A 15,565-nucleotide genomic window follows, 5' to 3' on the forward strand; every position below is an offset into this window, starting at 1 on the left:
AAAGAAGCAAAGCAACGATTTGTTTGTTTGTGCGTGTGTGTGCGTGTGCGTGTCATCTGATATCATGATGATGATAATGATGTCATCCTCCAACATCTTGTGGTCGGTTTGTGTTTGCATGTTGGAATGAAACAGTCAGACACGGAGGTGAGATTTCACCGAGGAAACAAACACACACACACTTATTAAATACGGTGTTAATATTCAGCGTCGAGGCACTTGAGTCCTGACAGGTTTTAGATACCAGAAATCACTCAAAGTCACTCTGAGCAAACAAACAGAGCAGCCGTTGACGTACAAGGAAGAGAGAAAGAGTGTTGCTAAAAATAAAATAAATAAAAAAAGACGCAGTGGGAAAATGAAAACAGAACTGGACATTTCAGACGAGAGTAATGAAAAACCCGCACTGACTTTAATGTTCAGTCTCGACCAGAAAATAAATCAGGTGAGAAAGTGAAATAGGGAAACTGAGGCTGAGACAATGTGGCCAACAAAGAGAAGTGTAAAAACCCAGTTTGCTGAGTTGCATCGTCTCTCAGTCCTGAAACGGAAAGTCAACTGTTGCCAAGTTTTCTCTTTTCAAACTCAGATGGATTAAAAAAAATTCTAAAACCTTTTTGTTTTTATGTTGAAATGTCATAAGGAAAAAGAAACACAAATCCACATTTTAAAAATCTATTTTAGCTTATTATTATTATTTAGTTATTTGGTGATATCTCACGTCCTATAATCTGTTACTTCTGCTTTATTTTTGGTTTCAGGTATCTTTTATTCTAAATGTTAACTTTAGGGAAAAACATTTGATGCAATCAAATCTCACATCCTTTTATTTATACTTGTGTTAAAATATACACTTCATGTGTCTTTTATTGTAATTTTTAACTTTATGTAGTTAATTTATTCATGTTAATGCAATGAGTTCTCTCGTTAACCTCACCAGGACTCAACCTGACTTAAAATAAAGGTTATATATTGCAGGTATATTTGGGGTAATATAAACTATAAATCATGTGTGTAAAGCAGATGACTGGTGTTGAGTTTACAACTCGGGTATTTTGACGACCTAAAACTCTGCTAAAGCCGTAAATATGAAGATGTAGCATTTAACAAATTCCAGTCATTATTAGATAAATGTCATTATTAGTGTGTTTACCGGTTATAACCGTTGTGATGACATGGAACATGGCTTTGTTTATTGCCTTAAGTTATAGTTGTTGACAAATACTTTGCATTCTTAAAAACCAACACTCTAATGTTTATAAAGCACTCAGCAGTGTTAGGTGACGAACAGGTGAATTGTTTACACAATCCAGACATTTCTGTGGCTTTTCAAACATCTGGTCCGACCGTCGGCCGTGTCATCTAAAGTGTCGACCTCAGCAGTTACATCCTGCGGTTCGGCTCAAGTTTGGTAATGAGCTCAATATGTGTTTATGACTTTTTTGTGTCCGTCTCAGTGTGTGTTTTGTGTTTTGTGTGCGTGTTACAACACTGTTCGCAACCCAAAAGTAGAGACCGACCACTTTCCCATCCTGAAACCACGGCTCCCATCGGAGTTCCACGCTCTGGTGAAACTCCATGAAAAGATTCTGTGACTTTTCTTCCCCTCCCCGGCCGCGGATCTTTTTCTCTCCGAAGCCGAGGTCACTGTGCTGCCGCTGCCGCTGCCGCCGCCTCGTGCGCTGTCTCCACTTACACAGTGACATCACTGGAGTTTCCCCTTCTGCTGCAGCAGCTGCCACAGCATAAATACTACAAGCTCTCTGGCAGAAGTTCACTCTGAACACAATAGCAACACTAAGAAAGAGAGAGACGTATCACAACTGGAAGCACCTGAAGAATCAGCTTCCAGCCAATATTTAGTTGCTTTTTTTAGTGTTAAACTGCAAGCAGCAAAGACTCAAAAGATCAGACTTGTGCACATCATGGTGGCCTACACGACAGCACCGGGCGACGTGGAGACGGGTCTCGGGGAGAGGATGGTGGTTCTGGTGGAAAAGAAGTCCTCCACAGAGCGGATATGGAAGGTGTCTTTGGCCATTCTCGCTGTGGCCCTTTGCTTGGGAGGCGTCATGCTGTTTACCTGGCACTTCACCAGGAGACCAGAAGTGATGGTAAGGAGCATCTCTTTATCTCGAGCATCTCTTCATCTCTTTATCTCGAGCATCTCTTCATCTCTTTATCTCGAATCATCTCTTTATCTCTTTATTAGGAGCATCTCTACATCTCTTCACTAGGAGCATCTCTTTATCTCAAATCATCTCTTTATCTCTTCACGAGGAGCATCTCTTCATCTCGAATCATCTCTTCATCTTTTCATTAGGAGCATCTCTTCATCTCTTTATTAGGAGCATCTCTTTATCTCTTCACTAGGAGCATCTCTTTATCTCTTCACTAGGAGCATCTCTTTATCTCTTTATTAGGAGCATCTCTTTATCTCTTTATTAGGAGCATCTCTTTATCTCTTCACTAGGAGCATCTCTTTATCTCTTTATTAGGAGCATCTCTTTATCTCTTTATTAGGAGCATCTCTACATCTCTTTATCTCTTCACTAGGAGCATCTCTTTATCTCTTCACTAGGAGCATCTCTTTATCTCTTTATTAGGAGCATCTCTTTATCTCTTTATTAGGAGCATCTCTTTATCTCTTCACTAGGAGCATCTCTTTATCTCTTCACTAGGAGCATCTCTTTATCTCTTTATTAGGAGCATCTCTACATCTCTTTATCTCTTTATTAGGATCATCTCTTCATAACTTTATTAGGAGCATCTCTTCATCTCTTTATTAGGAGCATCTCTTTATTACTTTATCTCTTTATTAGGAGCATCTCTTCATCTCTTTATTAGGAACATCTCTTCATAACTTCATTAGGAGCATCTCTACATCTCTTTATCTCTTCATCAGGAGCATCTCTTCATCACATTATTAGGAGCATCTCTTTATCTCTTTTTAAATCTTCTTCTTCTTCTCTCCACAGACAGAATCAGGCCAGACAGAAGCGCTAATCAAGAAGGACGCCACTGAGACAACAGGTGATTGTATATGTTATCTTGTTGATGCCAAGCGGGCGATAGTGAGGTCAACTTATTATCCGAGTCCAGCTCACTCATTTATCTTCCCTTCTCCACAGATCCTCACTCCACGCTGAAGCGAATCAGCAGCAAAGCCAAGGCAGCCATCCATTTAGAAGGTGAGTCACGTAGCTTACCTTGACTTGATCCAAACGAAACCGCTCATGGTTTCTCTTATGACTCTCCCTTTCCACTTGAGTGCAGCTTCCTTTTTTTTTACGTATGTCGCTCGAGAGCGTTATAAGGAAGTAGCTGCACGAGTTATTCATTGGCTTCAGTCGACCATTCATTCCTGACATGTTGTTAAACGCCTTTTCTCGCTCTGCTTGCAGGCAGCTACGAAGAAGACGGCGAAGGTTTGCAGGATCAGCCCGAGTGGCGGAACGGTCAAGGCCAGGCGTTCGCTCAGGGCGGCTTTCAACTGGTGAAGAACCAGATCGTGATCCCACAAACCGGCCTGTACTTCGTCTACAGCCAGGCGTCGTTCAGGGTCTCCTGCGGCGACGGCGAGGAGGACAGCAGCGCGGGAAAACGCCTGGCGACTCTCAGCCACAGGATCTGGCGCTTCTCAGACTCGCTTGGCAGCAACGCCTCTCTGATGAGCGCCGTGAGGTCGGCGTGTCAGAACACGGCCCAGGAGGACGGCTACAGGGACGGCCAGGGCTGGTACAACGCCATTTATCTGGGCGCGGCGTTTCAGCTGAAGAGGGGAGACCGACTGTGGACGGAAACCAACCAGCTCTCGGAGCTGGAGACCGACGAGGGCAGGACCTTCTTCGGTGTGTTTGCACTTTGAATGCAAAATTACTCTTTGCTTGTTCTGGTGAGACACAATGCAAGCTCTGCACGGTGCCATTTTCAATGTTTGTTTATTATTATTATTCATCGTCATGGTGACGTGGAAGTGTTTAAATCTCAATGGAGATAAAGTTTGGAGCTCTTTTTTTTGATCCTATGAACTGTAACAGTTTGAAACTTTTTCTTTTTTTTTTAAGCACTTTTTTGTACCTTATTTATGCGGACCTGAGATTGTAGTCGGCTAGACTTCCTCTGCTGTATCGGATACAGACACGAGGATTATGTGCAGAACTATTATCACAAAACCTACATATGTATTTATTTGTATTTATTTATATTTAAAATATTGTTGGGGATCGGTGTTGAAGATACTTTATGTCCACGTGAATTTAATTAAAATGCAAAAACAAAAAAGCCACAAGTTTGTTTCACTACATCAGGATGAAGTCAAATAGAAAGTTGAGCTGGCAAAAAACCTCTCACACACACACACACACACACACACACACACACACACACACACACACACACACACACACAGTCACACACAGTCACACACAGTCACACACAGTCACACACACACACACACACACACACACACAGTCACACACACACAGTCACACACAGTCACACACAGTCACACAGTCACACAGTCACACACACACACACACACACACACACACACACACACACACACACACACACACACACACACACACACACACACAGTGTAACAAGGCTCGGCCTATTTGGCAAAGGTTGCTATGAAATTCCTCCACAGCCAGCAAATACTTCCTTTGTTAGATCAGAAGAGATGAGGGGAATTTCCTACTTTTCGGTGCTCTTGCTGAGTGCTGTGTCAGGTGGAGGCCCACAGAAGCCACAACCCAGAGTGGGTTTTCCCCAGTGACACCCCCCCCCCCCCCCACCTCCTCCACCACCACTACCACCAGCCTCTCTCTCCCACACACAACCTCCCTCCTCCTACACACCACCACCTTCCCTGTATTACCACATACTTCATCTTCAGTCAGCTGGAAAGAGACATGACACATGACAAGGGAGGGAGCGTGTGTGTGTGTGTGTGTGTGTGTGTGTGTGCGCGTGGGAGTGCAGCACAGCTGGTTTTGTCACATTGTTATCACATAAAAGAACACACATTATACAAATATCGGATATACTCGGGAGCAGTTTGTCTCCTTGACTTTCTTTCTGTCCACAAACATCCACTTATTGTCTCGGCTGGCTTTCACAGCTGGTGGTGGGAAAACAGAAGAAGAAGAAAAAAAAGCTTCCCACTTTTGTTTTAATAATCTATTCATTAGTTAATTTGCTCTTTGACTCCCGCAGACCAACCTGGAGAACATATAACAATATCAGTATTCACTGACAGATGTACTGCACAGATTACAATTGCAACTGAAAAGGTCATTTGAGGTCACAAAAGCAATAAATAACTGGTGACATCTAGTGGATGATGAAATCATGCTCTGCTGAGACTCTTGGCTGTTTGAAAAAAAAAAAAAAAAAAGTTTCAAAAGTGCTGAAAAATGAACCGTGGAATTGGAGTTTAATTTAACAAATTGGATTTAGTGTTAGCTGGGATGGAAAATCCACCAAAACCTTTCAGACTTTCTTTCTAATCCCAGTTCCACTTTTGCTCAGCAGCGTATTGTTTTGAAAAAGAACCTTTAAGTCTTTTTTTTCCACAAATGTGAACGGTATCACTGAAACACAGAAATACCCATTGAAAAAAAACAATTATTTTATTTATGGTACCCATATATTTGCATACACATATTCTGAAATATATTAACATTTAAGATCTTAGATAGAGTGAATACAAATATCCCCAAATCCATGTATATTGTCATATATGTGCAAGATAATACAACATTTCCTAAATTATTTCTGCATTCGTATGTTACACTTTGTGATCCAGGTTAATAATCCACAGTTAATAAATATGGCCTATTTCATTCAGTGATGTCCTCCTCCATACCCTGAGCTAACAGCAACATAAAGTGGAATAACCAGTTTGTTCAGTTTAAAGTGCACACTGACGTATATATATATATATATATTTATATTTAAAAATATTTGACAAAGTATTGTTTTACCTGTTGATAAAGCTGTTCAGGTACATTGCTTTTATAAAATCTGGAAATAGCTCATGAATGAAATAGTACATCCAGATTAACTGCTGAATAAATACAGTATGTCACATTACTTTACGCATATCCGTCTTTAGTACATTTACAATTTAACTAAAAGGCAAAATGGGAAAGACGAAAAGAAGAAAATTAACATCCATCCAGATTGTCTGCTATGGGAAAAATATAAGAATGAAACCCCTCCTTTAAAATGATAATAATAATAATAAAAAAGGCTCACCAGAATGACGTGTATAAAAACTGTGCTTTCTCTGAACATTACAGGAATAACCATCGTAGGAGCCCAACATCTCACCGCACTGCTGCCGTAGAAATACACACTTTCATCGTCCAGGAGGCAGTTTCTCTAAAAACGTGAGAATCAGCTGCACCAAATACACAAAAAGCAGAGCGAGGGGCTTCGTCCGATGGCTACTACTGGGCTACGCTGCTGAATAAAACAACACAAATCTAAAAAAACTATTTCAAACGGCAAAAAAACGATCAAATTGTCCGTGTACATGAGCAAACGTCATTTTAAGATGCAGTGTTGTACTTTCCAGACATCCGTAAACATGCCACGCTCCAACAGCCCCCCCCTTTCTAAATTATGGCTGTTTAATTATGCACATTGTTCATAAGCTCAGCAGCTCTTCAGGGGGAAACATTGAAACAAACAAAAAAAAAAACCTGTACATCACTTTGTCCCTTTTGTAAATTTCCATTTTCACAAACTCGCCTGAAAAGTAAGACAAATCATTTCCACGACAACGCCATGACGAAACAGATCAGATATTACAGAACAATAGAAACCACGACGGCGGTGCACTTTGCCAAAGTCGACGAGCCGGAGACACAGAAAGGTGGAGACGACAGCAAAGACACAAGAAAGCACAGAGTTTTTTTTCCTTTTTAATCTCTCTCGCTCGAGATCCTCGAGGCCGTGTCGCCACGGAAACGGAACCAGATAACGGATGATGGGAGAGGAAATGATTAAGAGATCCGTCCGTTCTTTGCTCGTCCAGTTCGAGGTGCCTCTCGTAGGTTTGAACGCGGTGACATCACTGTGATGGCGGCGGGTTTTACCAGCTGCCAAGTGTAAACGTTCCTTGTGTACTTATTTTTTTTGTGCTTCCACGCCGCCTTCTTAAAAACAGTGTCACGACACCGCTGTGATCGGCTCCGTTACATGTGAACGTCACAGTGTTTCGTTGTGTTTCGTGTCATCCATGTGTGTGTGTGTGTGTGTGTGTGAGACTCCGCCCCCTCCCCCCCCTCCCCATCGCCTCACCTACTTATACAGCAGCGGGATCTGGCTGTTGTGACAGTGGTTGCGGCTGATCTTGCTGTCGGCCGGGTAGAGGTTGGAGGAGTTGGAGAAGGAGGGCGGCAGGGCGTGATTGTCCGTGGTGGGGTTGGGGTATCCGGGCGGGGGGAGCAGAGACTTGGGGTCCGGCTGGGAGGAGGGCGGCGGGGCGTTGTGGTTCTGATTCTGACCCGAGGAGGGTCGGCGGCGGTTGCGTAGAGCCTGCCGCTCGGCCAGCTGGTTGCGGAGCGCCGACACCCTCTCTTCTTTCTGAAAGTTGTGATAAATATTCTCAATTCTCTGCAGCAAGCAAACACAAATCCATAAATGTATGCAGAATACAAACCCATGAATATGTACGACACAGCCTCTTTCTATACTAATGCATCTGTATTAATGTAGATTCATGTTTTCACCTCCTGGATGATCTTCTGCAGCTCGCGGTTCTCCCTCTCCAGCTGCCGGGACTTCTCCTCGTCGTTGTTGTTGGTGGACGAGCCGGTCTTCAGGGTGTCCTGCTGCTCCGACTGCCACTCGCCGCGGGTGATCAGACGCCGCATCTGGAGCCGCCCGCCGCCGCCGCAACAGGAAGTCAATAAAGAACAGAGATCAGGGTCTGACAGTGGAGTGTGCTGAATGAATAATGCATCTTAGGAGAACACTTTCAAATATATATTTGCAGGGAAATCTCTCACACTGGTCTGAAGGCTTGAAAGTGTGTTTTTGTTTATTTCGGCGACCGCTTTCTGCTCTGCGCTCAGAAACAGCCAGACAATTAGTGGTGGTGATGACACCGTTTTCCCCCCATGGATTTTCTGTCTGGGTTTCTGTAGGTGGCAGTCTCTCCTCCGTCTGCAGCCTGCAGCAGAGCTCATGTGTGCTGCCCAGCTCCTCTTCTGTTTATCCCAAACAAATCATTTCTAGCTGCTGCCAGACGCCTTTTTTTTAAATGCCTCACCTCGTTTGTGCCAGAGGATTTTTCTGTTTTTGTTTCCTAACAATAAATGTTTAAAGCAGCCACACATCTAAAGGCTTGTTACATTAGCTGTCTAATGTCACCAATGATTACTATAATAATAATAATTAGAAGAAGAACTTTTACGTTACAGCCGGTCCAGCATTGCACTCAAAAAATGTCAAAAAATTGCCAGACAGAACGAAGCCTCAGACGCACCATGCAGTCGGCAAAAATACCTTTCTTTGCAAATTTAATAAAGTTAGAGTTTCTGTGACATTATATTGAAAACGATCTGCATGCACTCGGATCCGTAAAAAACAAACCTAAAACGCTGCAGTGTGCATGCCAGGCCAGTAGGTGGCGGCGTAACTTTCTTACAGGAGCGTTAATACATTAATCAGAATAACAAACGTAGTACAAAGATGTAGTTATTTGACTGCAAACGTAACGCACGTGCGCAAAGTGGAGCCGTGATGTCACCGTTTCCACGGTGACCGGGATTTCACACGGCGACGCTGGAGTTGTGTATTCAAAAGACTCTGAAACCAAGGATTCAAACGTTTCTGTTTGCAGTCCCAAAACGCTGAACCAGAATTTAAAAATACTTTTGCTCGTTCTGTTGAAAACGTTGTTGTGTAAACGGCTCGTTAGATCGGAGGTCATATTCTTTCACAGACTCTCTAGCGGCCTTCATGCAGGACAAGCAGGGCTTTCTTCCTGTGACCTTCACTGGCAGTACGAGTGTGGTTTTCAGTGTGTGTGTGTGTGTGTGTGTGTGTGTGTGTGTGTGTGTGCAGCGTTCCCTAAAGGCCGGTCGGAGCACCTTGGGTACGAAAAGCACCACCAGAGTGATGTAGGCGGAGAAGACGACGGCCAGAGCGGCGAAGGCGAAGGAGGCGTCCTGCTGCGACGACAGGATCATGGTCACAGGAGCCGTGATCAGACACAACACCTGCAGGAACAGAGAGAAATAAAAAGGAGTCAGAGCCAGGTTTAAAGTAGAGGAGACGGAGGAGGCGGGGGTTGAGAAGAGGAGAGGAGGTGGAGAATAAAGTAGAGAATGAGCGAGGAGGAAAAATCACATCCATAAAAAGCATTAGGCGTCTGTTTATCATTCAGAGGAGGGCTCCCATGTGAAAACAGCATTAAAAAGTCATGAGTGAAGTGGCAACGAGCGCGCCGACAATCAAACCACATTGTCATCTCATCACCGAAGCTCACGGCTTAGCGGAGAGGAGGGAGGAGGTCCCCTCCGCAGACAACATTAACTATTGACATCATCATAAAACTGAGATGTGAGTATACCACAACATCAAATAACATTAAAGTCACATTATGGGAGCACGTGATGGAAACGCTCGCATAAATAAGCGTGAACGAGGCAAAGATTTCCTAATTACCACAAGTATGATGATGAAGCTTGGGATGCTCATTAAGAGGTTTATTAATTCATTAACGGGGAAGCGAGACGAGTTAAGAGATATTTAAAAAAATAAATGAAAATGTTTTGATGAGAGAGCCGGTAAAAGTGACAGAAACCACTTTCCCGTCATTTTACATCGATTACAAAGCTGCTGCCTCGTGACGGGCGTGTCGGTGAAACGGCAGCGTTTGTGGAAAAGTGGCCAAAGTGAACATAATGGCAGCTATTTTCCGTGTAAAGTGCATGCGAGGTGGCTCTGTTTAAGATGATTCCCTTGCTATTAACGCCAGCTGAAAAATGTTTATGACTGACGGCTGCAATTACCAGCGTACTTCTCCGGCTAAATGAGAAACAATCTGAAACCTATTCCCACCATGCGGCAAAGCAACGGCTCCGTAACCGAGCACGCTAATTTCTTCCTTCTCCACATAAATATGTTTGGAACGAGATTGCAGCACACTGAACGTTCACGATGCACCATTTCCTACTTCGTTGACTTTATTTGGCATTTATTTCCACCAGGAAGGCCATCTGAGAACACTAGGGGTGGGTAAAAATATTGATACGGCAATATATTGCGATACTTTGCAAAAGCGTGAATATTTTATGTTTCTGTGTCTCGTGTTGCTCCAACCGATCATTATACCAACATGTATTTCTGTATTGTTTCTGTATTTCTGTATTGTTTCTGTATTGTGTCCTTTTGTTATTTGGTTTTGGAAGATCGACTCCAATCGGCAGAGGTGTCAAAAGTACAGACGTTGTAGTAGAAGTACACATACTTGTGTTTCAAAGACTCCGGTAGATGTAGAAGAACTAATTCAACTTCTTTCCTCAAGAGAAAAGATGCAGATCACTCAGGAAAATGCCCCCTCCATCCCCTTCCTCTCATGATTTGTATATTTGTATTTTATTTTAAGCCTAATATGCTTGAATATTCGGTTTATTTTGTGTATTTTTGTGTATTTCAGTACATTGTGCTGCTAAACTGTGTTTCATTGTCCAAACAATGACAATAAAGATATATTCCATTCTAAAAAAGTACAGGCTCTGACATGTACTCAAAGTAGAAGGGGGGCTTAGCTCAGGAGGTAGAGCGGGTTGGCTGGCAACCGCAAGATTGCCGGTTCGATCCCCGGCTCCTCCTAGCTGAGTGCCTGGTGTCCCTGAGCAAGACACCTCACCCTAATTGCTCCTGACGAGCTGGCTGTCGCCCTGCGTGGTTGACTCAGCCGTCGGTGTGTGAATGTGTGAGTGAATGGGTGAATGTCAGTCATTACTGTAAAGCGCTTTGGAGAAAAGCGCTATATAAATGAGGCCATTTACCATTTAGAAAGTATTTCTACTGGCCGGTTTCTAACTGAATCTCACATCAAATAAATACGAAAATAATCAACAATTCCCCTCAAATGCATTAAAACTAAAGAAAAACAAGCCTCATATGAAAATGTGAGGAGTAGGAAGTTAAAAAATACACAAAAATAAATATTCAAGGAAAGTACATATACCTGAGAATTCTACTTAAATACAGGAAGTTCGTTATTTCCACAACTCCACACTAAACAGCAGCAGCACAGCTGGGACTCCAGCGTGTTATCTAATCAGATAAGAGGAATACACCGGCAGCGTGAAGGGGGCATTTACTTACCGGTGAACTCCATTAACTTTTACAAACGAGAACGAAGCTTTTTAAGCTCCTGCAGCTGAAATGTCTCGACACGCCGGTCAGTTTGCCTGAAAGTGCCTTCTGGCAGCTTAAAAAAGAAAAGCAGCTGAGAACCAGGCGAAGTCATCCAGGAGCCACCGGCATTGATTAACCCCACCCAGATATACTCCGACTGTTTCCTGCTGCGCTGGGGGCAATAAAAGTCTTTATTTATCGCCACTTTAAAGTCTCGGCGTGCTACAGGCTGCTCCTCTGCAGACGGCAGCAGCAGAAAAACAGGAGTTCGGGCGAGATGGTGTCATTTTTGTTTTTCTGACTCACCGCCACGTTGTAGATGGCCATCCCCACGGCACGATGGTCATTGATCTTCTCTGTGGAGACGGACTTGGTCTCGTAAGCCAGGAAGATTCCCAGCAGCAGCAGCAGACCCTTGTAGCCGTAAACCACACCTGCAGCAGGAGAGACAGGTAGACATGAAGACAGGCAGACATGACTTCTACAGAACCGTGTGTGAGACAGGCGATGGAGGATTTATGGAAACACGTGGAGGACAAATGATTAGTTGTTGTAGATGGAAAACTGATCAATGGATCCCTGAAGAAAAACCTATACCACTATAGGAGTGGGTAAAAATATTGATACGGCAATATATCGCGATACTTTGCCACCCAATAAAATATCACATTACTTTATCATTTTTCATTTTATTTTCAATATTTATTCCAGTGAATTTCATGGGAATTAATAACATGGAGAGGTTGTTTTGAATGAAATAGTTTTGACTCAATTTGTCCTCTGATCAATATCATCTGACGTACATATACAGGTTTGTACTTTATTTATATCACAATATCTTGATATCGTGATACGTATCGTATCGTGAGGTTCTTGCCAATCCTCACCCCTATACCACTATAATAAATAAAAGAAATAACCACTATAAATAAGTGTTTGTTTAGTTGTGTTGTTATTCTTTATTTCAGCGTTACAGCTTTTAAACTTTTACTTCCTTCTTTATTTTTGAGGTTGTAATTGTATCAAAACAGTCAGATCTTCATTGAAGTCGAGGCTGAGCAGAATAACAAGAGATACTCAACAAACACCTGTTCAAAGTACAGACGTTCTCTCCTCAAGTAGTAGTACACATACTTGTGTACTTGTGGACTAAAAAAGTAAAAGTACTGATTCAGCTTCTCCACTCATGTCAAAGTGAAAAGTGCAGGCTCTGAAATGTACTCTAAGTATGAAGTGAAAAGGCTAACTAAATCTCACCTCATATTCATAACAATAAAGAAATAATCCATAACTCGATTTGATGCATTAAAACTTAAATAACGTCTGTTTTGAAAAAGTGAGAAGTGTTTTCAAATGTAGGAAGTAAAAGTAAAAAAAAAAAGTCAGTAAAATACAGATACTTGAAAGTTCGACTTAAACACAGTAAGTACTTGTACTTCTGTAGGACACAGAGTACTTGTTGCACTTTAACATTTTGTCTCGTCTCCGTGGCAACAGTATGCAGCGCACGTCGTTGAGTCATCAAAGAGCCGCCAAACAGAAGACGGCTGGAAAAAAAAAGCTGCCGGGAGTCTAACAGCAAGACTGGATGGGGCGAGGGAGAGCAGGGAAAGTGGAGAAAAGGTTGACAGGAGAGAGAGGAGTGGATCTGTGAGTGAGGAAGTTCACTTCTTCTGTCCGTTGTGTCTTTGTACCCACGGATATTAAAGCGCCATTTTTTCCTTCTCCGAGGAACGGAAATGCTACGGGGCAATGGCCCAGTTTGTGACCCACATTATTTGAATTTCAGTACCATTATACTTTCATAAGAGCCGCCACGCTAAGAAAGACAGACAGGCAGGGAGAGGGAGACGGGGAGACGGGGGGAGAGGGAGACGGGGGGAGAAGGAGACGGGGAGAGAGGCTGCATGGGCTGCCAAAAAAAAGAGAAGCAAAGAGGGAGAAAAGAGGAATCAAACATACGTCGGGCTGTGATATGAGGCCTGTTTAATTCAGAGCGAATGGTAGTGATGTGTGTGTGTGTGTGTGTGTGTGTGTGTGTGTGTGTGTGTGTGTGTGTGTGTGTGTGTGTGTGTGTGGCAAAGATTATTCAAAAGCCAGAGCAGGGCAAAGAGTGATAAAGAGGCAGATTGAGATAAGAGAGCGAGAGAGGGTAGAGGAGGAGGAGGAGGAGAAGCAGAAGAAGAAGATGAAGGAGAAGAAGATGAAGAAGATGAAGGAGAAGAAGATGAAGAAGATGAAGGACGGATCTACCGAGCCATGTGTTCATCTTCTCGGAGCTGCAGTGCTCCAGCAGCGGCTGAATCAGGACATCCAAATCTTCTTTCGGGGACTCCTTAGTGAACTTCTACTCAGACGAGAGGAAGAGGAGGATAAAGAGATAGAGAGAGGAGGGGGGAGAGAAAAGAGAGATAATAAGAAACGATGAGGCAGCAGCACTCTGGGAGGAAAAAGAAATTGCAGAGTCAGCAACGAGCCCCGGCGACAGTTGATCCCCGAGGTCCTTCCCGTACGTCAGATATGGATGAGTGAATTAAAAATGACGCCTCAGATATCCAATAAATATGAAATATGGCTATCTGACGGGTAAAGTCAGCGGCGTGCGGATGAGGGCTGATGATGACGGATACACTGAGCTCCTGTTCACGACGGAGGTTGTGTGTCTTAATAATCGCCGTCCAGATGGACATCAGCCAGCGAGGCTGATTTTGGGTCCGATCCAGGTTTCGATCTTATCCGGGGATATGACACTTACATTTAATAACAGTACTGAGATTTAAATGTCACGTTAAACAGAATCCGATCACGATAATATCATATCGTTTGGACTGACTGAGCACACAGCCAGAAAAACACCAGAAACCTGGATACAGGTGTAAACATGGTTTCTAGCCAGTGGGTATTCAGGTTTCTGATAAAAACACAACACATTTGAAGACAATTAGGACACAAACTATAGCTAAAATGTCAAAAAACATCAATAAAACTGCAATTTTTTTAAAAATTGGGTGTTTAAAGTGATTAAAAAGACCAAAACGGAGCCAAAAAGATGGTTAGCATTGGACTGCATTCACCAGGCGGACAGAAACGTGAGTACAGGCTAAGCCCCGCCCCTTCCGATGTTCCCCAAAGAGCGTTATTTTGGAAAAAAAATCTGAGATTAACTTCTTTTCTTTAGTTGTACTATGAATTACACACGTGATGTGAAACCGCTCCGCGAACGACTAAAACGATCTTTTAATGACATCACATGAAAGCTGCATTCATTGAATTTGGCCACTAGAGGGCAGAAAACAAGCAGACAGTGGAGCGGATTGCACTTGCATGTATTTGCGGTTTGGCTACTGGCTGGATAATAATAAATGTAGTTCTGTTTTGGTCTCCACCACCTTTAAAGAATATACATCAGATTTGTATTTAAAGCTGTTCGGTGTTGCCGTAGGCGACGTACAGTCGGCCTTCTTTTATCATCAGGTTCGTTTGGAAACGTGCTAATGAAGGCCGGTGGCAGCAGCTTAGTGATTCTCTTTATTCAAGGTTAGAAATATTGATTGAAGTGGGTTTGATGAACTTTTCGTGAGCCCTTTTGAAATAACGTTAAACGAGGCGGGAAATGAACTGAACTCATTAGTTGGTTGGGCTGCTTGATGGATGCCGATTCCAGTCTTTACAGTAAATGTCACAGGGTCCCTTTAACGGCGCTAAACGCTATCAAACGAACACGAATACATTTCATCATCTCAGCTCACAGAAGTCGCCGTGCTGTTTCAGCTCCGTGACTTCTGTCCTTATTTCAGATCGCAGCTCGTTTGAGTGTGAGATCAATCAAAGAGATGAAGGAACATTTCTACAAACGAGGCGTTACGCCGTTACGGCGGCGGCCGGCGAGAACGCGAGAAAACTCATCTGTGTTTTTTTTTTTTGGACTCTACCTCCACGGTGATGTGCAGAGGATCCACAATCTGCCAGATCATCAGTGACAGGAAGTCGATAGCCAGCAGCACGCCGACTGTTGCGTAGAGTTTCCATGGCTCCAAATGTTGCTGCGTGAGCACACACACACACACACACACACACACACACACACACACACACACACACACACACACACACACACACACACACACACACACACACACACACACACACACACACACACACACACACACACACA

General features: G+C 43.3%; 2 protein-coding genes across 2 annotated transcripts in view; one reads left to right on the forward strand and one right to left on the reverse strand.

Moving 5' to 3' along the window:
• The first annotated feature begins 1,793 nt into the window (after positions 1-1,793).
• tnfb (tumor necrosis factor b (TNF superfamily, member 2)) lies at positions 1,794-4,237 on the forward strand. Its single transcript, XM_084026445.1, has 4 exons — positions 1,794-2,114; positions 2,979-3,033; positions 3,132-3,191; positions 3,405-4,237. Exons 1-4 carry the CDS (start codon positions 1,926-1,928, stop codon positions 3,866-3,868), a joined length of 768 nt encoding a protein of 255 aa, XP_083882571.1. The 5' UTR covers positions 1,794-1,925; the 3' UTR covers positions 3,869-4,237.
• Positions 4,238-5,615: 1,378 nt separating this feature from the next.
• Positions 5,616-15,565, reverse strand: part of gabbr1a (gamma-aminobutyric acid (GABA) B receptor, 1a) — a 60,849-nt gene continuing 50,899 nt past the window's right edge. Inside the window, exons 19-24 of the mRNA XM_084026440.1 lie at positions 15,324-15,434; positions 13,645-13,738; positions 11,698-11,825; positions 9,111-9,239; positions 7,746-7,889; positions 5,616-7,599 (exon numbers count right to left, since the gene is read on the reverse strand). Of these exons, the coding sequence (XP_083882566.1) occupies positions 7,315-7,599; positions 7,746-7,889; positions 9,111-9,239; positions 11,698-11,825; positions 13,645-13,738; positions 15,324-15,434 (891 nt within the window). The 3' untranslated portion in view covers positions 5,616-7,314. The remainder of the gene's footprint in view (positions 7,600-7,745; positions 7,890-9,110; positions 9,240-11,697; positions 11,826-13,644; positions 13,739-15,323; positions 15,435-15,565) is intronic.

Source organism: Eutrigla gurnardus (assembly GCF_963514095.1).
Source record: "Eutrigla gurnardus genome assembly, chromosome: 14".
Classification (NCBI taxonomy): domain Eukaryota; kingdom Metazoa; phylum Chordata; class Actinopteri; order Perciformes; family Triglidae; genus Eutrigla; species Eutrigla gurnardus.

What these genes read in the sequence shown, in the direction of transcription:
- tnfb (XM_084026445.1), top strand. Translation starts at nt 1,926, where the DNA reads ATGGTGGCCTACACGACAGCACCGGGCGACGTGGAGACGGGTCTCGGG. An exon ending in GGACGCCACTGAGACAACAG is followed by an intron (nt 3,034 to 3,131) that starts GTGATTGTATAT and finishes CCTTCTCCACAG; the next exon opens with ATCCTCACTCCACGCTGAAG. An exon ending in GGCAGCCATCCATTTAGAAG is followed by an intron (nt 3,192 to 3,404) that starts GTGAGTCACGTA and finishes CTCTGCTTGCAG; the next exon opens with GCAGCTACGAAGAAGACGGC.